Below are 23,351 nucleotides of genomic sequence, written 5' to 3' on the forward strand. Positions count from 1 at the left end.
GGCGCCACGCAGGAATTTTTTTAATCACATTCCCACCACTTGTAACAAAAGCTCCCGACTCCGTCAACTTACCATCTATCACTATGAAGCTCAGTTCCCTCTCTTGTCAAAGTAGACCCCCCTCCAATTTCTACAACTCCCTCATAACCCAGTCTTATTAACCTCAGTCCCCTCTCTTGTCACAGTAGCCCTCAATTTCTAAAACTCATCATCATCTACCACTGTTTAGCTTAGTCCCTTCTCTTGTCACAGTAACCCTTCAATTTCTACAACTCCCTCATATCCTAGCGCTATTAAGGCAGTCCCTTCCCCCTATCCTCATCCAGCTCCAGCCAGGTCCTCCCTCGTCAGCGTCAACAAACAGCTGTGGTGGGCCTGAACCAAAGCCAAAGTCAACCCCTTTCAGTTTCGTGATTGGCTAAGGCGATACAATACCGAAAGTAAACGTGGCCCATTGTGTCTCGCCGCTGGAGGACCTGGAGGAGGAGGAGGAAGAGGAGGAGGAGGAGGAGGAGGAGGAGGGATGACGGAAGGACAAGGGAGGGAGGGAGAAAGAAACAAGGAGAGGACAAGAGGGATTAGAAAACAGTAAGAAATTAAAGAGGGTATTGTGAGAAGAGAATGAAAAGATTATTGTAAGAAAAATAATACTTACCAAGAGAGAGAGGGAGAGAGAGAGAGAGAGAGAGAGAGAGAGAGAGAGAGAGAGAGAGAGAGAGAGAGAGAGAGAGAGAGCAGGGCGACGAATGTCAGATCATATCCAGAGATTAATGGTTGCCTTAATGACACGCTGGATCTGATGGATGGGGAGAGAGAGAGAGAGAGAGAGAGAGAGAGAGAGAGAGAGAGAGAGAGAGAGAGAGAGAGAGAGAGAGAGAGAGAGAGAGAGAGAGAGAGAGAGAGAGAGAGAGAGAGAGAGAGAGAGAGAGAGAGAGAGGGAGGGAGGGAAGGTCGGAGATAGAGGAAAAGGAAGGCATTGAAGGGAAAGAGGGGAAGGGAGAGAGTGTGAGAGGAGGGAAGGAAGGGAGAGAGCGAGGGAGAAAAAAAGGGAATGAAGGAAGGAGAGAGAGAGAGAGAGAGAGAGAGAGAGAGAGAGAGAGAGAGAGAGAGAGAGAGAGAGAGAGAGAGAGAGAGAGAGAGAGAGAGAGAGAGTCGATGGATGTCTAATAGATGAGGAAATACAAGAGGAGGAAAAAAAGAAGAAAACTGTCTTTAGAAGAGAAAGAAATGAGAGAGAAAAGGTAAAAATAAAGAGAAAGAGGAACAGCAGGAAAGAAAAATATAACAACAAACAGGAAAAGAAGAAAGATACGTAGAGGAGAGAGGGAACATAAAAAAATAAATGAAGGAGAAAGAAAAAGAGGAAGGAAAACGAAAGCTAATGCCTGTTGAGGAGAAGGGAATGAGAGAGAGAGAGAGAGAGAGAGAGAGAGAGAGAGAGAGAGAGAGAGAGAGAGAGAGAGAGAGAGAGAGAGACGGAAGGGAAAAGTTGCATCCAAACTGATATCCATTACAGGGGAGGATATCAAAAAAGGGAAGGAAAGGGGAAGGGGGAAAGTTTGGAGTCTGAACTGTGACAAAAAAAAGGAGGTTAAGAGAGGAAGGGTAGAGCAGGGTTTGCTTTCACACTTCCTTCACGCCCCTTCAAACACCCGTGACTCCGCAGATGGTGTGTGGGCGTGGAGGGGAGTGGGCGCGAGGGCGTCTCCTGGATGTGTGTCGACAGCTGGACGCCGCCACGGGGGGTCTGCCGCACCTGTGGCTCACCTGTGGTTGGGACCATCGCCACTTTACTGACAGGTGAGTAGTAATAGTAGTAGTTGTTGATGTCGTCGTTGTTGTTGTTGTTGTTGTTGCTCTGTCAGAGAGAGAGAGAGAGAGAGAGAGAGAGAGAGAGAGAGAGAGAGAGAGAGAGAGAGTGTGTGTGTGTGTGTGTGTGTGTGTGTGTGTGTGTGTGTGTGTGTGTCACGTATCACACTTTCAATAACATGATAATATTCTCTTGAATTAAATCCCATCCATTTTTCCCAAACTCTATCCTTTTGTGTGGCCTATATAGCTTATATATAGCTGCTCACACACACACACACACACACACACACACACACACACACACACACACACACACACGCCATAAAAGTTACAGCATGATCACCCAAAACTGAATTATAATGTTCACCAGTAAATTAAAAAAAAAAAGGGGGCCTACCACACAAATAAATACCCTTGCCTCCATTGGGTGATAATTTCCAGCACCTAATGACCGAGAACACTTTTTATGAGCGAATAATGTTGTGTATTAGTCTCGTTCCGGGTGGTTTGTTGCTGTTTCTGATGGAATAGTGGTGGTTGGGTCTTGTGGTTGTGCTGCTGTTGCTCTGTTCATGGCTGGTTAGTAGTAGTAGTAGTAGTAGTAGTAGTGGTGGTGGTGGTGGTAGTGGTTGTTCATACTGTTTCTGGTAATGCTGCTGCTCAAAATACCACTTGTTTGTAATAGTTTTGGTTATTATGTATTGTTATTGGTGTTGTTTTGAGTGATTTACGTTTATTTTGTCCTGCTGTGTGTTGTGTGTGTGTTCATTTTCCTCTTCTTTCTCTTCTTTTTTTTTTTCTTTTCCTATTATATTTGTTTATTGATTCGTTTTTTTTTCTTTTTTTTGTGTATGAGTGTGCGGTTCGTATCGATTAATACTCTTACCGTGTTTCTCTCTCTCTCTCTCTCTCTCTCTCTCTCTCTCTCTCTCTCTCTCTCTCTCTCTCTCTCTCTCTCTCTCTCTCTCTCTCTCCTATTAGTTTGCAGCCGTCATATTTTACCTGTTGTCGATTTTTAGTAGTTTGCAGTTACTGTGTATAGCGTTGCTCTTTGTATTTGTACGTGCATGTGTGAGTGTGCGGTTTGCATTGACTAGTAATACTCAGTTATCGTGTTTTATTTATTTTTCATTAGTTTACAGTCATGTTTTACCAGCTGTCGATTTTAGTGGTTTGCAGTCATTGTGTCCTGTGTGCTAGAGATTTTTTTTTATGGCTTATATTTATCAGTAATTGTGTGTTGTGTGTGTTTTTTGTTTTTTTTTTAGTTTATAGGTTAATTATTTTGCATGCTGGCGTGGTATATTTTATAGTTTACTATAATCATTTGCCATATAGTTGTATGAACGAGTGTGTGATGGTAGGACAGAATGTGGAGGGGAAAAAGGCACAAAATATAAAGGAACTGGAAAATTTATTCTAGGAAAAAAGTGACAGGAAAAAATGGTAGCCAAGCTAACATAAATAACGCATTTGAAACTTAAAAAAAATAAAAGTAGATTTTGTCATTTTCTATTACCCAAAACTTGTGGGATAACTTCCGATGACATCTTTTTCTGTACCATTTATTCATATGACATTTTTTTCCAAGTAGCAGTTTGACAGTCACCCTTAACGATGAAGAGTCACCATAGATTGCATACATTTATTTAGGGTTGCTTCACCAATGCAGACTTTATAAAAATCCTGACTATTTTCACTTTAAGATTTAGCATGACGAGTTCATACATCATAAGCATTCCGAATTACTTTAGTTTTGTATATAGATTTTTCTAATATACGAGTATATTCAAATTTATTTGATTTTATTTTTATTTATTTATTTATTTACATCCGTGTCTCCAGTGGTGAAGATACCCTAATGCATTATTGCGGCACTTTGTATCAATAAACCACTTGAATTGACTTGTATAGTTTACCTGTCGTTTCTCAACACGAGAACACGAGAACATAAGGGAAACCGCGAGAAGCCACCAGACCTACAACGTGGCAGTCCTTGTTTGATTGATGTTTTGCAGTCACCCGGGATGGCAAGCAATCTTACTTCACCATTCCAGGTTGACGGAGGTGCTCGACGGTCTCCTGCCCAACGCTATTCCTGACGCTGACTTTGGGGAAGAGGACGGGGAGGCAGCAGAAGGTCCCCTCGGATCCTCCCCCAATACTACTCCCCTCAGCACCCCCTCTCCTGCCACTGAAGCCTCCGAACTGGGAGCACTGGAGGATGACACAGAGGCCAGGAAGCGAATGGGAGAGCTGGAGGGAGAAGAGGGGGAGGAAGGAGAGGGAGAGGCACTAAAACGCTTGCATAGAATCTTCAACGCTGTTCCCTCCGTCCAGCTGCCAAAGGTAAGAGTGGTAATAGAAACACAACTGGAGTCATTTCTTTTTCTCGTGATTAATGTGATGAATAGAGTTATAGAGTAACGACTCAAGCTGAATCACTTTTTGTTATTTTTATTTTGCATTTATTTTTTGGGGTGTGTGAAATTTCTAGATCTTACCTTAAGAGAAAAAGCACATCAGCATAAGCTAAATAAGTCAAAAGTTACCTTAATTTTTTTTTTTTTTTTTTACAAAAGAAGAAAACAAGAGAACAAAACTCAATAAAATAAGTAGAATAAAATCATAAGCTGAATCACCCATCCTCTTTTTTTTTTTTTTTTTTTTATGATAAATGTGCAGTCGATATCTTTAGAAATTAAACACATATAAAATAAGTAGTGAAAGATCAATAATTCAAAAGTTAACCTAAATCCCTATCAAAAAAAAAAAAAAGATAAGATTAGCGATGAAAACCAAGGAATGTATGCTACAATGTAAAAGACATCAGATAAAACTTCAAAAACAGGGAATTTAATCTAAATAAACCAAAAACTTATCTCAAAACCCCTCCATTCAGAAAAGTAACCAGACCCACAAAACGTAACGACACACGTATACAAAGATGCAAAAACCACTTTTCTCTCGCTAAAACATAAAGTCAATACGTAATATCTGTTTTCGACTTTTAATTTCCCGTCTCTCTCTCTCTCTCTCTCTCTCTCTCTCTCCTCTCTCTCTCTCTCTCTCCTCTTCTCTCTCTCCTCTCCTCTCTCTCCTCTCTCTCCTCTCTCTCTCTCTCTCTCTCTCTCTCTCTCTCTCTCTCTCTCTCTCTCTCTCTCTCTCTCTCTCGTCCACTGTCTCCTCGTCTCCTGAACGGCACCTTACCTGCTGGCGCTCTGCATTTGGCTCACCTGTAGAGTGGGGGCGGCGTGTTCCTGAAGGCGCAGCAGGTGGTGGAGGCATGCCAGCAACAGCCAGGAGTCCTCGCTGGAGCTACCATGCATAAAAACAGGTGGGTCATGAGAACAGACGGAAGGATGTGAGAAAAATTTAGATGGATTTACATGTATTGCCTTGTATCTTGCGAATTTGATGGATAAAAAAATAAATAAATAAATAAAAAGCTAAGGGTAGAGTAAGAGAGAAAATTAAAAAGAAAATACTAAGTCACTCCATATTTACTGATATCTTGCTATTATGTTAGTACGTGAAATGCAAGCAGAATTCATTAACACTTTCACATTTGCTGAGTCCGATGAGGTCGGGTTTTCCCAACAAGCATGTTCTGACATACGCACGCTTTATTTCTTATTTCTCCTCTTAAGTTACACGCAATACTGAATGCTGGGCGGTTATATGCACTTATTCATCCATTACGTGATAACGTTAATGGTGGAGCAAGAAGAAATACGGTCATTGATTACAAAAAAATACGAAATGTCTCAGTAATAATTTTCGCTCTTCTGTTTCCTCCCTTTCTTGTTTTCTTTTTCTTTCATCCTCCTTTCGTCTCTTCTTTTTTGTATTTATATTCACTTGTATCTGGAGTGTTACGGCATGCGGGGAAAGTTGAGATAAAGACGAAACATAAGAAACGTTGAAGATCAGATAGAGTGCTGAGTAAGATGGCAGTGAAGTACTGAAGGAAAAAACCTTGCTGGGAAACAAAGGGAATGATGATAGGGTCGTTGAATGAGGCGAGGAGATTGAGAGAGATGGGATAAGGACGAAGTAGGGAGATACACAAAAAAGATTAAATGGAATGTTGGAGGGAAAAGTGAGATTGTATTGAAGAGAAGGGAATGGAGGGACAACAACCGGTGGGATGAGAATAGAAAGATAAATGGGATGGATGTGAGCTAAAAGGAGGATGGATGAATAGAATAACAATAAATGAAAGAAAAAAAAATCGAGGATATAAAAAAAGTTAAAGAATAAATAGATAAGAAGGAAAAAAGCTCAAAAGAAGACAGACAAGTGGAGTAAAAACTGAACAATTAGAATAATAATAAATGAATGGGTAGCAGAGAGACAAAGATGTTGGAGGAAAAGAGTAAAGGTCAAGACAGAGGAAACGCAATAGGACAGGTGAAATGGTACAGTAACAGGTACGTAAATGGAGAAACAAGTGCGTTATTGGACAAGTGAGATAGTAAAAGAGCTAATGAGTCAGGGAAGAGGCAGGTGTTGGTGGAGTTAATGAGCAGAGAGGCAGGTAAGGAGGACAGGTGTGTGTGTGTGTGTGTGTGGACTGATACAAAGATAGGTGGATTCGTGCAGGTATAAAAAATGGATATTTGAGAGGGGGAGGGTATAGTTAATGAAGGGGCAGGTTAATTAGAAGGAAGGAGGGAGGGAAAAGAGGGAGAGGGATTTTAATTACTTCATAATGGAAGGGTGCGCGGAGTGGGCGTGTGTTCTGTGTGGAATGAAAGTGTGTTATGCATTTCTTTCTTTCATTACGAGGGAATTGTTACGTTTTTTTTGCAGTCTGTATGAGAGAGAGAGAGAGAGAGAGAGAGAGAGAGAGAGAGAGAGAGAGAGAGAGAGAGAGAGAGAGAGAGAGAGAGAGAGAGACGGGAGACTTTTAGTAGCATTCCCTGATTGGTTAACCCCTTTTCTACTCGTAATACGCACATCTCGCCTATATAATGAAGTCGCGTAAAGCCAAACACACACACACACACACACACACACACACACACACACACAAACACACGTCATCAAACCACCATTACGGGGAGTCACGCTCGACACAAACACTCCCTCACCAGCGCTCCATCACGCCACAAACAAACATGCCATCGACCCGCCGGCCACACACCGACCCGAGAACCCATGATTGATTGCATCTCACCTGTGTGCCGCCAGGTGATGCGCGGCGCCAGATGTGTACCGGTGTGTGTGAGAGGGTGTATGTATGTAAGTGTTTTGATGTGTCCTGTATTTTTTTTTTTTCTTTTTAAGCGTTTTGGTGATGTGTGTCTCACGAGTTAGAGGGAATATTTTGAACTACAGTTACTATTGAACTCTTTATACGTACGTGTGGCAATTTTTACCGATCTAGTAATGTATACGTACGTGATTTCATTTTTAGCTGTGGTCAGCAAATCTGTCTTTCTACCAGTCTGTCTTCATATCCCTTTACCTCTCTGTTTTCTCTATCTGTCTGTGTGTGTGTGTGTGTGTGTGTGTGTGTGTGTGTGTGTGTGTGTGTGTGTGTGTGTGTGTGTATGTGTGTGTGTGTAAGGTGCGGGCTTTGAATAGACTGAATAAGCTTGATTTGTGTTGTTGAAGGTCGTAATTAAAAGGCTTGTGTGGTGGCGAGCCGGAAGAGAATGATTATAACTTAGGATGCTTAGTTAGAATAGAGTGTGTGTATGTGTGTGTGTGTGTGTTTGGGTGTGTGCATGTGTCTGTGGCAGGATTTAACTGTGGGAACTTGAGAGCAGGAGTAATGAGAGTTGATGTTGTTGCGTGTGTGTGTGTGTGTGTAGCGTGCAGAGAGTGGGATGGAGGCGTTGATGGTGGTGTAGGTGGTGAGCTAGATTAATGACGTGCGGACGTGTGTGGATGAGTCTACGTAAGTATTTGTATGTGGAGGTACGATTTTGGGTATGGGCGGATGACTAGCGGTTCGGGTTCACTGTCTGGAGAATGTGGGCTACCAGAGTGACAATGATTTCCCTAAACATTCTCTCTCTCTCTCTCTCTCTCTCTCTCTCTCTCTCTCTCTCTCTCTCTCTCTCTCTCTCTCTCTCTCTCTCTCTCTCTCTTACTACTACTCATCCACATAAAAAAAAAAAATCGCCCCTCATCGCATCGAAAAAAAGAATCTGCCCCACACGACTTTAATCCGGTCTGTATTTTTATCACCAGGTGTTCCCTCCACTAATGACGCATTAACCTCCCCTCCTCACCTTCCTTCACCTGCTGCATAGCGCGTCACTACTCCTTTTCTCCTCCTCTACCCCTCTACACTTCACTCGTCCTTCCCCATCCTCTATAAGCCTCCCCTTTCCATTCCTCCCCTTCCCCTCTCTCATTTTTTCTCTTTTTCCTCTCTTGTCTCTCTTGTCTTCCCCTCCCCATTTTTTTTTTTAAGTTACCACACCTCCCCTCTTTTCTCTCCTTCGCCAGTTACATTTCTTACAGCCGTCCTGCCTTCCTTCCCCTGACCTGTCTTTCTCACACCTTTGTTCTCATTTCTTTACGTGCCTCCGTGCCTCTCTTCCTTCATTCTTCCCTTTCTCTTAGGTCTCATAACTTATTTTTCACCCTCCTTCTTTCTTTTCTCTTACTGCTCACATTGTGTTTTTATCTCTGTTACGGATCTCTTAAGTTGTTCCTCTTCTCTCTCTCTCTCTCTCTCTTCTTCTTCCCTTTAGCTTACTTTTTACCTACCTTTGATTTAATTTTTCGTTCCCTCTTATTTCTCACGACTTACTTTTCCCTTGTTCTGCTGTATCTCTTACTAACTCTCATTTAATTTTTCCGCCCTCTTACTATTCGTACTTCTCTCAACTCATTTTTCTCACTCTAATCTTCTCTTACTTCTCCCGTCTCTCTTCCTCCTCCCTTCACCCCGGCCCGCCGCTCGGCAGTCACACACATCACCCCGGCCAGACCATCCATCATCGCTCCGCCACCCTCACCACCGCGCACTGCACATGTGAATCTTTCTTTTCTTTTTTTTATCCTCTCTCACTCTATCTTTGTATCTTTATGACAGTAATTTCATTCTTATTTTACGTGGCACTCGATGCTCGATTTTTTTTTTTTTCCCACGATGACGATGCCTGATGCACACACACACACACACACACACACACACACACACACACACACACACACACACACACACACACACACGTAGAGCTGCCGTCGATGGTAACGACCTTGCTTCTCACTTGGCAAGCTTAGGTTCGCGCCCCGCTCAGATCACAAAGGTTTTCACTGATAAGACGGTAGTTACTATCCTCCTTGGATGAAGGGGGATAGGGATTATGTTGTGTGACTGGCACCCACCTTACTCAGAGATCAGCGGGAGGATATAGCTGACGATCATAAGAACAGGACGTGATCCTTAATATCACGATGAATTACAATCAGTCAATCACTCACTTACTCATACACTCAATTATCCTGTGCTCTTCCTTCCCTCAGGGTCCTTAACACTCAAATGGACAGCGAGCTCACCCATGTCCTGGCCTCGCTGCCTCTCCACGTCTCCAAGGTAGGTGTGCTGCATGAGAACCCCCTCGTCTTACTCCCTGGTCTGGAGCGCCACTGCAAGAGAAAGGCGGCCACGTACAGAGGCTTGTATCAATGATTCATGCACACACACACACACACACACACACACACACACACACACACACACACACAGAGAGAGAGAGAGAGAGAGAGAGAGAGAGAATAAACACGTCTCCCTTTTCCCAGGGCGGGGTGCTGGAAGAGCGCAATGTGGACTATCGTCTCCCCGCGGATGTTCACTTGCTGAAGCTGCACGTGCCCGCCCAGACCCACGCCGCCCTCCGCAAGCACATGCCCAAGGTGCGCCTCTTGCTGCCACTCAGCACTCATGAACCTTGACAGTCGCATGTCCTCACATTTTTTTTTGAAAAGCTACTCTGAAGGACACGCAGCTTCCATTATGTAATTTTTTTCTGCATTTCAGCCGATGCCTCGCCGCGGAGAGCGTGGCCTTCACAGCGAGGCAGCCTCCATGGACCTCGCCTCTCTCCGCTCCGTCCTCCAAACCCGCCAGTCCCTCCACTCCTACCCCTCCTCCCTCCCCGTCGCCCCGGAGGTCTCACAGGAGAGGTCTGCCAGTCCCCAGCCCCAACCACCACCACGAGGCCCCAGCCTGCTGGCCAGAATCAGTGGTGGGTTGGAGGCAGAGCTGCGGCCTTCACAGAGTCTGCCTGGCTCGCCCAGGAAGATTCGTGTGGCTGCCACGCTGCCGGATGTGGGTACGAATTCTCCCGACTTGCGTTACAAGGTGCTGACGGGTCGCCGGCCGCGTCCCCCCGCCTCCTCCCACTCTACCCCTCGGAGGATGCCTGGAGGGCGTAATGGCATTCCTAGAAACCACGATGGATCGAGCAACGGATTTAACGGAACTTCCAAACGCAGCCACGGGCTGTGTCCTCCCAGCCTGACGCGCGGCGATAAGAGGAACAACAAACTCATCTCTGAAGATGGTGGCAAGAATCCTTCTAAGCTCGGCTACGACTCGGAGAAAAGCGAAAGTGGCTTCGAGGATGGTGTTCAGTCCGATAGTGAATTAAACATCAAGAACACTAAGAACAAGCTGAACCTCCACCTCGCGCCGGACAAGATCAACCGACCGAGCCACGAGATCGAACTGGACGGCCTGGGCCATGATGAACCCAAGATCAGGCGGGAGATCAACGGGAACTTGTCCAAGGACGACAACCCCTCCAGCAGCCCCAACGGCAACCTCCCCACCCTGAAGACGCAGCTGCAAGACCTCAAGGACGAGTCGGACACTTCGAGGAGCGAGGAATCTGACATCAGCGTCCTGGACCTCAGCAAGTATGTCGAGACCAAAGAGAACGGAGACCGGCAGCTGGCGGAGGCCGTGAAGGGGCTGATAGAGCTGACCTCCCACAGCGACGATGAAGACGCGCGACTAGGCCAGGGGAGCGGGTCTGCTGAGCTGAGAGATTCCGGTAAGGAAGAATTATTTGTGACCCATTTGTGACCGTGGTATCTAGCACAGAACTGTATTCTTGCTGCCGTAAACTGTTGTCTGAGATTCAAGTGTCCATTTACTCAACCATATAAGTGACGCCTTGCCTGCATAACAATCAAATTGTCCCTTCTTGATACTCTTTCCTGGCTCGCACCGCATGTTTTCTTTTTCACCACGTGTCTACCTTTTGCAGGGGATGAGGACAACTCGGCAGAGGGTTGGCGTGCCCTCACACTATACACTCAGAAGCTAGGTGACACCGTGCTACACTTGTTGCTGTCCTCTGCTGCATACTCTAACCCGCAGCTGGTCTACACCCTGGTGAGCAATTTGTGATCAGTAAACAAAGCAAGTCAGCGTTGTTATCACCCAAGCGTGCTTGCAGTAGTTTTTGGATTACCCTTTTTTTTACTTTTGTTTTGGGACTGGCACTCTTACTGGACCTTTTTTCACCCTTTTTATTCCCCTTGGCCAGTACCCCTCTTACATAAAAAGAACATCCTGCTTTTTTTAGTCACACATATGTAAGAATTTTGTATTCACTTTCAAATTATTTTTTCCTCGTTTCTGTGACCTCTTTTGGGGCCTTCATTCTGGATACGAATAGTTGGCTCTCGAGAAAGACTAATTTATGGTACTACGTAAAAGTAGTAGCAGTATGTAATAGTAATAAAAGTAGTAGTAGTATCAGTAGTAGTAGTAGTAGTAGTAGTAGTAGTAGTAATAGTAGTAGTAGTAGTAGTAGTAGTAGTAGTAGTAGTAGTAGTAGTAGTAGTAGTAGTTGTAGTAGTAGTAAAGTAGTAACGAATAAATTAAGAGTATAATGATAATTAATAATAATAATGAAAATAATAATAATAATAATAATAATAATAATAATAATAATAATAATAATAATAATAATAATAATGAAAACAAACCTCCCATCTCCCAGAATGCGGCACTAGTACTTCATTAATATTGTCCCTTATATGAAACACTTAACTAACAGTGTGCCTTCCTCACCACAGTGGCGCCTCGGCCTCTCGGGACTGGAGGATGTGCAGAAGGCCGTGGAGCGAGCCCTGGAGGTGTCAGAGGGCGGGTGTGGAGGCGACGCCTTCATCCAGTATTCCTACAGCGTGCTTTCCGCCGTCACGCCCTGCACCCTGGAGCACAAGCTTATCTCTGTGGTGCACGAGGACTTCTCGAGCCATCGCGACCTGATGGAGGTCACTATTAGGTAACTATAGGAAAGGAGCCTAGTGTCAGACTACATGGAATGGATACTGCAGTAAATCTTTGGACCAGCGTATCTCAAATAGCAGCATAACTCCCACATGCAGTCTGTCCCAGGTAAAAAAAATAACAAGAAAATAAGGGAAACTTGCAGGAGGCCATCAGGCTTACACATGGCAGTCCCTGTATGAAACATACCTACCTATTTCTGCCAATCATCCTCATCCATAGATGTGTCTAATTTTCTATTAAAGCTTCTTAATGACTCAGCACTAAGATTAAACTCCAGAGCTGTGTATAGTTATGTCTAGTATTGGGATGTATATGATATGAACCTCAGAACATCAGACATCTGTAATCTTTTTTGGAATTATCTTTGTTAATCTCTTTCAGCTCACCCACTGTCTCCATAGGGAAAATTACTTGAGTTTCAACTATCCTTGCACTGTCCTTTTAGTTAGTATATTTCCTTGAATATTATTTCTTTCTCTTAAGTGATTTTATCTCATAACTCATCTTTACTTACACTCAGAGACTCTTGGAGTTATCTGACCTGAACACTCTGGTGACTTGCCTGTGTTCTTTCCCCAGGAGTGATGAGGCAGTGATGTGGGGACACCGGCACAGCAACACAGAGACCTTCTACCAAGTGAGCGCGGCGCCCCGGCCCGGTCTGCCGATCCCCTCAGACGTGATGGCGAAGGTGCCTCACCGCGCCCGTCGTCGTCTGGACCGCGACCACAACATCACGCTGCTCTAGGTCACGCGGTACCTTTCAGGAGGGTCAGGCAACTCAGAAGACAACCCATACGGATCTTCCTCCTCTTTTAACAGGGTTGTGAGCGAGGCGGTGGTGCTAGAGCCACACCGTCAAGCAGGATGAGTGGATATCTTTTTTTTTTTTTTTTTTTTTTTTTTTTTTTTTGTCTGGTGGTGGTGATTATGGTCATCAGTTCAGAGGTGCTGATTCCGCAGGCTGGTGTCGTCAGCCGGAAGCAAACAGGGTATGATGATGCCGTCAGTGGGTGGGTGTTGAGTTAGAGATGGTGGTGTCTAGCAGTGGTGATGGTGATAGAGGTGGTGATGGTGGCGTAACTTGTCCCTGTATGCAAAGTCAGACCCGTCCTCCCCTTCTCACCAGAGCCACCTCATCTCCATCAGTAGCAGCAGCGCCACCACGTCACCACCACAGTAATACTACACGTTAATGGAGCGCCATGTCCGTAACTGTCATGGTCTGCCCTCCTCGCCGGGGCGCGGGATCTGGCAAGGCCCTGGTGCCCCTGGCGCTGTGAGACGGTGGGAACAAGGACATGAACCGACCAATTATGTCTACTTTAGTGACCCCTTTGTGCCCTCATTTATTGTGTACAGTTGAACATTGATAAATTTATTACCTAGTATTGTACAGCAGTATTGCCAAGTAAGTGTGTTGCTTCCTCTGATGTTTATAATGTTTTCTGTTTTATATTGGAACCTTCCTATGTGGGATTATTGATGATAAGCAGAGATTATATGCCATATGCTTTAAAATTGGTGGCGTGAAGACATTTTGGCCGAACAGTAAAGGTGGAGTGTCCGAAGACTGCCCAGCCAAGTCGTAATAACCCGGGAGAAGGATTGTTGCGGTGCGTCCGTCCGCCCAACGATCGGCGGGGCGGAGAGACACGTTCATTGTTCATCTTTACCACGAGTCCTGTAGCGTCCCTGAGTGAGTGTTATTTTAACGCCTTGGAGAGTCCCGCGGGTCTGGGTGGCAGGGGAGGGCAGAGGGCCGCGCTAGTGCCCACCGTCATGACAACACACGGCAAACTTCACGATGTGTCATTATCACACTAAAGTCATCAGGAAATTCATGATAACTTACACTTAGCAGCTCACTTGATTGACACACACACACACACACACACACACACACGTGGACTACAGATGTCACGCTGAACGGCTCTTCAGTGGCCCCTCCATCTCCAGGCCGCGCCACAATGACCCGCACGACTCCAACCAAGTAGTCCACCTCGTCCTGCCAGTCGGGGACACGCGCCGGGCACACGCACACCAGGACAAATTAACCTTATATTTTCATGTTTTTTTTTTCTCTTTTTTTTATGTACTGTATTCGATTCTTTCAATAATTTTACATTGGCCGATTATTCAGGCTTTTTTGTGTCTGCTTGAACCTAAAAATCAGTCCCAGGATGAGTCGCCCAAAGACACGAGTCCCCGGCTGGACGTGGTCAGTGAGTCCCTCCATGTCAACACTCGAGTTCGCGCGTGATCCAAGCAAGTCAGCGAGAGTCGCCAAAGAGAGTTATGTGATTCCGCGGCCACTGATTCGGAAAATGATTAGCTTATATTTAACACTTCGTTGCGTAACCCAACGAAGGAACTGATGTTTGCCTCTGTTAAAGTAAACTAACTGTAAAATTACCAAGATTTGACAGATGTTAAATCCACGTATTGCTTTCTAAAGACCGTGACATCACTTGTGCCACACACGAACGTCGAGAACGAGTCGCAAGAATCCGGAGCTTAACTTAAGGTATGGCTGCCCGTCCACCCGTCCCCAGCCCTCCGCCTCTCCCTCCCGCCCACCCTCCCGCCCCCCCACATACTCCACGGCAGGAGGAGAGAGGAAAAGATCAGGTAGGGCTTCCAGAGGCCAGCCGAGGGAGGCCGTAGGTGTGGGCGCGAGGCTGGGGGAGGGTCGCGGGGGAGGTCCTGGGCTGACCAAGCCTCGTCCATTCCCAAAGTCCATCCATGTGCCAAGTTGTTCACCTTCTCCTCGTCCTTCCCTACCTACCTTTCCCGTTCCCTGACCTTTCTACTATTCTTACTGTGTCCCTTCTGTAGTCCTCCTTTTACCTTTTCTTAGTCTTTCTTCTTTGCCTCCATCTCCATCTCTAGTTCTCCTAAAACTCTCTCCTTGCCCTTAGGGTACTTAATTTCCTTTCATCGGTTCTTTTTTTCGGTAGCATACATAGCATTCATTCCTCGTGGTGAGTGTCAGCCTACCTGTCACTCTTCCTCAAATATAACTTCCTTTCTCTTTTGCTCATCTTCTGCTGCCCTTTCTTTCCACCTCCTTATTCCTGATTCCAAGTATTTTTTAGCGTCTCACGGACTCTTCCTCTTAGTCTCCCAGTCTTAGAATCCTTCCCGAAGTCGTCAGGTCCATTTCCACCCCACCCGTGGAGAACGCGGCTTCCCCCATGCCTTGGAAGAAATCAGATTTTGAAGTGACTGAACCCCAAACCTTAGCAAGTGAGGGTCATGTGAAGTTGATCAGGTACTGAGATACTTAAATTGATCCCTGCCTTGTAAATGCAGAGCTGCCCAGTTATTGGAAATAATTGGCTCTGAAAAGTTAATGATATATGACCAGGAAAAAAAAAAAGTATGTTGGGTTTATGCCGAGTTCTCCTGGCGGTGGCGTCCTCAGCTTCCTCCCTCCTCCCACCTCGCCTGTAGTTCCCGGTGGTCAATGAGAACCTTCCTTTCCGCCACGCAGGAGGTCACGCTTCACTGCATCGCTGCGCCACCTCGCGGACTAACCTCATTTTTGCCCTTGTTAGCGTTAGCCCCTGAAGCTGCTCGATAGTCATATGATGTTTTACTTACCAAGAGATTCTTTCGTTTTTCTGTTCCCTAGACGGAATTATTATCGTTACATATGCAGTAGGAAATGTTTTTTATGTGGCCAGTAATACTCAGCGCTTCAATCTGTTGACTTGTGACTGTGACCGTTTAGATCAACCTTTACTTTAACCTTCCCTCCGTCACCCAGTAAGGATTGCTGTTGACTGCTGTTATTTTCCGTGCTCGAGGGTATAGATTTTTGCTGGTTTTACGAAGCTGTTTTGCCATCAGCCAAGTGGGAGGTAAGCGCCATAGTCTTCTCTGTTTTGGGAATTAACTTAAGCTTCTCAGGAGGTGAAAAAAATATCCTCATATCTCCTCTACTTCGTCTGGTCCCTCTAGTCTGACCCCTGACCTGACCTCCTGCCAGTGGGGGACCCTCGAGGCTCCCTAAGGTTTCCTGCCCTGCGATGTTGCTCTCATTGGGGGCTTCATTCAGGCTCCTCAGCTGTTGCTCCCGTGCCCCTGTCACCTGTGTCTCCACTATCCCGGGCTCGTTGTGTCCCGAGGACCCTCCCTGTAGTGTCCTCATCTGGCTTCCTCTCGCCTGGGTCCTCCCTACAGGGGTCCCTCTCACTGGCAGCTTTCCGTGTCATGTACAACTTCTTTATATTGTGAATTATACACAATGAATAAATTCCTTTGATTTACAGGCCTTTACATTCTACCTATACCTTGTGTGGACTGACTTGCTGTGGACTGACGGACAAAGCGAGCGGGAAAGACACACAGAGAGCTCCCGCCAAAAATGGCAGGCGAGAAGCGTAATAAATAAATAATATAAATAAATTACAAACAATAGTAGTAATAATAATAACAATAATAATAATAATAATAATAATAATAATAATAATAATAATAATAATAATAACAATAATAATAATAACAATAATAATACTAAATGAAAATGAACTTATGATATATACATGGTTACTATCATATGCAGATACAACAGAGAATGGCAAACCCAAGAATACAGAATACGAGTGATTGTGCTTGGACGTACTCCTATATGCGAACAAGGTCTGGAACTTCAGAATTTTAATTAATTGTCATTCGGCACCGCTGAACTTCATAATAACATTTGCTATTTCCGCTGCCTTGCATCATGCAAGAAAGGTGCTATGAAGATGGACGTAGTGGATGACGATAAAGAAATAACAATAAGACTTTTTTGCGAATAGTGAAAATAATACTAGTAGGTTCGAGTACTTGTTCGAATTCTGATTCAGGACTCCGAGCTGGCAGGTGGTTCAGAGCGAGGCTTGAAGGCCAGTATTGTTGTGATGGCGATAGCGATTGGGTTTGTGTTGTCGTGCTTCTTGAAATCTACCCACTGTGAAGTTTCGGAGTGCTAGTGTTCATACCTTAACATCCGAAAAAATGACATTTGGTACAGTTCATAAACACTGAATTTACATTGCGACAAGGAAACGAACTGAAAGCTTATGTATGATCATCCAGTGGTGACTGCCACCACCACCATCACCACTACTACTACCATCTCCCGCTCCTTGACATACTGACTACAACAGAGGTGAGTCATATTTTATTTAGGCTGTTCAGATACATGCAGTAATTGTTATTTTGAAGTTCCACTCCGGTGTTGGTGGCGATATACGATACATAGGCTGTTGTCATATATGCCTCTTACTACCTTCAGGCCGCTGTTCCACTCAGCGCGTCGCCTCCCTCCTTGTTTTTCCATTACTCACGGTGTCTGTCTTCAAGTTTTATTAACATTACAGATATTTGTCATTTTCAATGTGCCATACTTTGTGTATGATATTATGTAGTGGACGCAGCACACTGAGGCGTTCAGAATATGTTAAATTTGATGGTAGTGGTGGTGGTGGTAATGAAAAAAGAACAGATGATTTGCGGCTCTTCTCAGCTTCATTGTCACGGTCACGGCATCGGCGTCCATCACTGTTGTGAAGGAAAACTACTCATGTCTTCTGTTCAGCACAATATACAGATTCCTGTAAGGAATGTAACTTTTTTTAGAAACAAACGTTAAAGGCTATACAATATCAAAGCACTCATTGTGTTATGTAACTAGTGAAGCATCTCTGCACCAGTACATATTTTCAAGACGTTATTAGTATAGGCGTGCCAATATCGTTATTTTGACACAATACATAAGACTGCACGCTATATAAGTAACTAGCATTATGCACAAATGTGTAACACTTGAAAAAATGTAAGAAAGAAATTACGTCAATATTTACTTTCTCACCTACATCTTGTTTATTCTAAAAGCGAAACAATAACAACTTGATTTAAATGATGAACGAGAGTGAAATATATTGTTCAAAATTTTGTAGGAAGAGATTTGGAATTATAACATCAAAGCAATATTATGTTTTACCACTGTTGATGGCTATTATTCTAAGTAATTTCAAGGATTTTTCACTTGCACACTTCATGGAGTTCCATGAACCCTCTTGGTTCGGTAGCTATTGCGTGAACTTGCGTGAACAAGCCTTTTAAGAGTCCAGGGTTATTATATACAGGTTACTACGTCGGGATAAAAATGTAACTAAGTCTTCATTTACTGCCTCATACCGACAAGTATCATCTCTTCACTGAAACTGGCACGCATGCAATTTCATATTCACTGGTTCACTGTATCCTTGGAGTCTAGGAAGAAGTGGTATCCAAGGTTACAGAGCAGCCAGGCAGGCGAGGTTTTAGCTCCAAGGCCTTGAAAGACACGGCTTCTTCCTGCCCACCACCGCAACCACTACTACCCCTACCACTACCACCTCCAGCAAACACTACCGTATATATGCTTGTTTTGTGTTTATGCTTATTATTTCAAGATGTTTAATGTATGCCATGAACATAATATTATGGCAAATAAAGGAAAATTATAATAGAAAAATGGTAATAGACATGAAAGTAGTTCACGATATATTATGACAAGAAACAACGAAAATAACCACTACAGTGCATCCAACTTGCCTATGAAGAGTTTATTTTCTCCCAGGGTTGGTCTTTTATTGTTATTTGTTGCTTTTGTGTCAGCCCGTTTTTTTTTTTTCCCCTTTTTTGGAGAAGACTTTTTTAACCATCTCTGTAAAGTTCCTTCGTGCGGTTTTAGCAGTCCGTGGTGATTTTCTGCATTTGCAAGAGACTTAAGAGTTGTTTTTGCTCTAATAACTTTGCCAATAAACGAATTTTCCGATAATTGGGTGATCCATGATGGTGGTTGCGTCTATTTGTACTGCGTTCCTCGCCAGAGCGATTAAAGTTAAAAAAAAAAAACGTTTTCCTATCATGATTTTTTCAAGGTTATTAATCCCTGACACGCACGCGCCTCCCGGCCTGCCCACATAGACCCACCATTATTACTGCCTGCCAATAATTCCAACACACACACACAGGATTTTTTGTTATAAGTTTGACTACATATGAGCGACGCAAGGACCATTGTGTTTATTACACACAATCCCTTGGTTTACTGAATGGTATGTGTATGGTGGGCACTACCAATGAAAGACAACACCTATATTTAATTTCCAGGAACGCCTTTTTAAGTTTGTGACTCCTCATTTAAGAACTATTCGTCTGTCCCTTGGTAATTATCAGAAAGAGTCGTGGGACCTTTCAAACACAGGCTTCCGCATGCGGTACGCTTATCGAACAACAGTGAGCATAGTAACACATCAACCTCTGTGCTAGACAGGGTTCAGTTCAGCCGCCCCCATGCACCTCAGTCCAGGAAAACCAGTACAGCGGGGGCCGCAGCCGTCTCCTGCGAACATGAGCTAAGACAGCTGTGATTATTTTATTTCACAACTCATGCTAATATGATATGTTGCCGTGTATGCGAGTGCTGTACTTTAGAGAGATTCTCTCGATTGGCCTATTGCATTCAGACAAGCGGGGGCCCTCTTAAATCGTGCATCTTATTATTTTGTTCGTATTAATTTGCATTGGATGTGCGATGAAGGCTCCAAAGGCAAGGCAACACATGATACCATTTATGTATAAAAATAACATGCATGTATATGTACACCGTGGATGAGAATGTAAACCGTGGATGTTTTTCATGGCATGGCATAAAATTAGTTAAGTCTATATAAAACTAGTCATCAAAGAAAACGGAATATGTAATGGGTAACTCTCTAATTCAGCCAGTTTACATGCTCCAGCATTATAAAGGGGGAGCCATACCCATAAGAAACATATTTCTCTCACAGATCAACAGTCTTACTTGGCTAGGAGGAATTAATATGAGCAAGATTCCTAGACTTACCCTTAGATGTAAGTTCCCCTCATACAGCAGAAGAATACAAGGAAACCCTGTCGTTAAAAAGGTATTATTAGTGGCAATCCTTTCTCACTGGGGCTCCCTTACGTATACAGCACAAGATGATGGATACAAGGAAACTCCATTGTTTAAAAGGCGTTATTGGTATCAAGGTAACCGAATGCCACATGGGAGATCACTAGGCATGTAACCCTTCCTCACTGGGATACCGTATATAGCACGCAAATGAAGGATACAAGAAACCGTCATTTGGAAAGCATTGTGAATGATACCAAGTTAGTCGGGCACCACCAAGCACTGTCACACCCCCGTTACGATGACCACGAAGACACAAAGGCGATCCCAGAGGACAAGTTCTGGTGACCGCTATCCCCTGCCAATCCTTCCGCGTTGAGCCCAAATAACAACCACTTTTTTTCTCAGGGTAGGAAGAGATGGATCAAAGCACAAGAAGAACGGGTACTTCGGATTCTTTTATATGATTTTATTAGGAACGAGATGCGAGCGGTCACCTGCTGTTGCTGTTCCTCGTCTGGCTGGGTGAACGTAACGTGTCTTCAGTTGCAAACCCCGGAAAACCTTTAGACTGTTCCTCATAACCTCCCGTCACCTCCCTGTCCGCGTCCCAGTTTGTTATCCAAGTCGCTGCCTAAGTGGTGGAATTTCATGTAGGAGAATCATAGACGGTGAGGTGAATTAACGTTAGATTAACGCTTAGTACGTGCAGCTCTCCATAACCGTCCATAAAATGAAGAGACTCATTTATCGATCTTTTTGTTCTTTCTTTTTGTTTTTCTCTTAGTATTCAGCCTTGTAGTAGTTATCAGTATTTTCTCTCTCTCTCTCTCTCTCTCTCTCTCTCTCTCTCTCTCTCTCTCTCTCTCTCTCTCTCTCTCTCTCTCTCTCTCTCTCTCTCTCTCTCTCTCTCTCGCTTCTTCATCAGCGGAGCTTAGATTTTGAAGTATAAGGGTATTTTGTAACTCATTATTCAGAAAATAGGCACTTCGATATATATTGTGTCTGTCATAACATGATTCGCAGTAATTATGATAAATAATTCATGGCAGTAACATAAGATTAGTAACCATGATTTATGACAGTCCTTCCTCATCCTCACAAAAGAAAAAAAATAGATTTAAGAATAAATCGATACATGGATGTATAAACAGCATATCATGAAACGCTCTCAGAGTCTATACTCTCGTCCCCATAATAAAAATAACCAACCATTTCAAGAGCAGAACATCAAAACACCTTGGAAATATAGTTCAGCCAACCCGACTAGAACTCCTTTCAACTCAACCTTCTTTGAAGAGAAGCAGCAGTCATGTTAGGATTTTATAATTGTGTATAGCCTATGTTTAACCTCACGTACATGTAAGAATGATACAGATGAAAATACTACCTGTCTTTATTACCTCACGTGTGTAACTCAGTCCAGCCTCCTCAGTCTGATGCAAGGAAGGGTGTCTGTTGCTTTCTTGGTCCTGCCTGTGCACTTGCTCTCTTTGCGCGGTGGTGACATCACGACGACACCATTTACATTTTTTGGCCTTCTGATCTTTCCACCTTTAATGCATCGTGTTACTCATATATTACATTTAACACTGACGTTTCTCGTTACAATAATACAGTAACCAGATGTTCCTTTATGACAGAGGGAAAAGGATTTTAAAGATGTTTATGATTTTTGCGTTATTTTTTTTTTTTTTTTTTTTTTGTCAGGACTTCCTTACCGACTCCTCAGCCTGAAGATAGAACGTGGAGAAAGTATTGGGGTTGTGAAAGATATTCGCATATTCATCAGCATTATCCTGTGGTGAGTGTGTGTGGGAAGTGACGGGTGATGTGTGTGTATTTGTGTGTGTGTGTGTAATAGGAGAGAAAAGGTTGCTATTCAGTTATTGAAATAAGTCGAGGTTTTTGTGTTTATTATAAGAAGGTCGAGTATAAACAATGTAACTAATATACAAAACAAAGATAGTGCAGCGACTGTATACAATAAATATCAGGCTTAGTAGTCATAGTAGTATTCTGGGTCTGCCTGTTGTGGTGGGTTGGGGCCAGTGCGGGCTGGCCTACGTCTGCTGATCACTCTCCTTCTTCCGGTCGGCTGCTCGTCCACTGGTTCCACAGCGTCCACTGGCTCCACAGCGTCTACAGCGTCCACTGGCTCCACAGCTTCCACTGGCGCCAATACTTCTCCTTCCACCCCCTCATTTACCACAGCCGCCTCTTCCTCCACTATTTGAGGTTCATCTCTAGTGGTGCCTTCCCTACGGGAAGGGAACCGCGGCCGAGTTCGCTGCGCCGGCGCCGGGGCCGCTTCCTCTTTCGCCACCGTTTGTCGGTCGCTGGTGACTGGCGTCCTTCTGACACTCACCCTCAAATTGTCCCGTGCTCCAGTAGCAGGGGAAGCTTCTGTGGGTGCGTCTTGTTCGGTGGCGGTGGCATCGCTGCCTCCGCGAACTCGTGTGCGGGACGGGCGGCTGCGGCGGGAGGGGGCCTCCGTGGTTGAGGTGGTGGTGGTAGTGGTGGTGGTGTCATCTGGAGTGTCCTGGTAGTAGTCATAGTAGTCATCATAATAGTAGTCCGATGGGACCTCGGTAGTAGTTGTAGTGGTGGTGGTGGTGGTCTGCTTGCTGCTGCCAAAGTTTATCTTGGGACGAGGACGGTTTGGCCGCCGTCTGCGGGACGCTGTAGGCGCATCGGACTGGGGATCCTGGCCGCCGCCGTCCGCCACTTCCTGGTCTCGTGCACCTCCTGCTTGTAGGCGGGAGAAGCGGGAGTCAGAGGGTTCCCCCGCTGTGTCCGATGGGCTGTCCCTTGGCCGCTGCCGATCCCTTCCAGCCGTCCCTCCGCCACCACCCCGCCCTCCTCCATCTCCTCGCCTGGCTCCTCCAGTTCCTGCGCGCTCCTCTGCGCCTTCTTGTCGTCCCCCCGGGCCGCCTTGTCTCTGCCTGTTGCCGCCCCTCGGTCTGTTACCCCGACGACGTGGCTTTGCCGTGGTAGTGGTGGTGGTGGTGGTGAATTCCTCATTTTCGTATTCATCGTAGTAGTCGTAGTAATCATAGTCATAGCCATCGTAATAATCGTAATAGTCAGGGGGAGGGGTAGTGGTAGTCGTACGGCGGCCTCCAGGCCTACGCTTTCCTGGGCGCCGCTTGCGGCTACCTGTACCACCAGCGCCGCCGAAGGAAGGGCGTCGCGGAGACTTGGGGCGGATCCTACCCGGCCCTCTGAGTGGGCGGGGACGGTTCACGTAGATGATCTGTGGCGGCGCATGCGTGGTGGTGGAGGTCGTGGTGGTTTTGTACAATTCGTCGTTCCTAAGGGAAGGGGTTAAAGGAGTGAACCGTT

At 44.9% G+C, this 23,351-nt stretch overlaps 2 protein-coding genes across 4 annotated transcripts in view; one reads left to right on the top strand and one right to left on the bottom strand.

Annotated features, from left to right (window-relative positions):
• The window catches only part of LOC135107351 (uncharacterized), a 79,005-nt gene extending 62,643 nt beyond the window's left edge, over positions 1-16,362 (top strand). For both annotated transcript variants that reach the window (XM_064017084.1, XM_064017083.1), the window contains exons 4-12: positions 1,667-1,800; positions 3,870-4,161; positions 5,055-5,149; positions 9,304-9,373; positions 9,580-9,693; positions 9,818-10,835; positions 11,052-11,179; positions 11,869-12,080; positions 12,668-16,362. In XM_064017084.1, the coding sequence (XP_063873154.1) occupies positions 1,667-1,800; positions 3,870-4,161; positions 5,055-5,149; positions 9,304-9,373; positions 9,580-9,693; positions 9,818-10,835; positions 11,052-11,179; positions 11,869-12,080; positions 12,668-12,836 (2,232 nt within the window). In that variant the 3' untranslated portion in view covers positions 12,837-16,362. The remainder of the gene's footprint in view (positions 1-1,666; positions 1,801-3,869; positions 4,162-5,054; positions 5,150-9,303; positions 9,374-9,579; positions 9,694-9,817; positions 10,836-11,051; positions 11,180-11,868; positions 12,081-12,667) is intronic.
• Positions 16,363-21,905: 5,543 nt separating this feature from the next.
• LOC135107354 (uncharacterized) overlaps positions 21,906-23,351 on the bottom strand; it is a 33,203-nt gene continuing 31,757 nt past the window's right edge. For both annotated transcript variants that reach the window (XM_064017093.1, XM_064017094.1), the window contains exon 5: positions 21,906-23,320. In XM_064017093.1, coding sequence (XP_063873163.1) covers positions 22,006-23,320 — 1,315 coding nt within the window. In that variant the 3' untranslated portion in view covers positions 21,906-22,005. The remainder of the gene's footprint in view (positions 23,321-23,351) is intronic.

The sequence above is a fragment of the Scylla paramamosain genome, chromosome 15 (genome assembly GCF_035594125.1).
Source record: "Scylla paramamosain isolate STU-SP2022 chromosome 15, ASM3559412v1, whole genome shotgun sequence".
Lineage (NCBI taxonomy): Eukaryota > Metazoa > Arthropoda > Malacostraca > Decapoda > Portunidae > Scylla > Scylla paramamosain.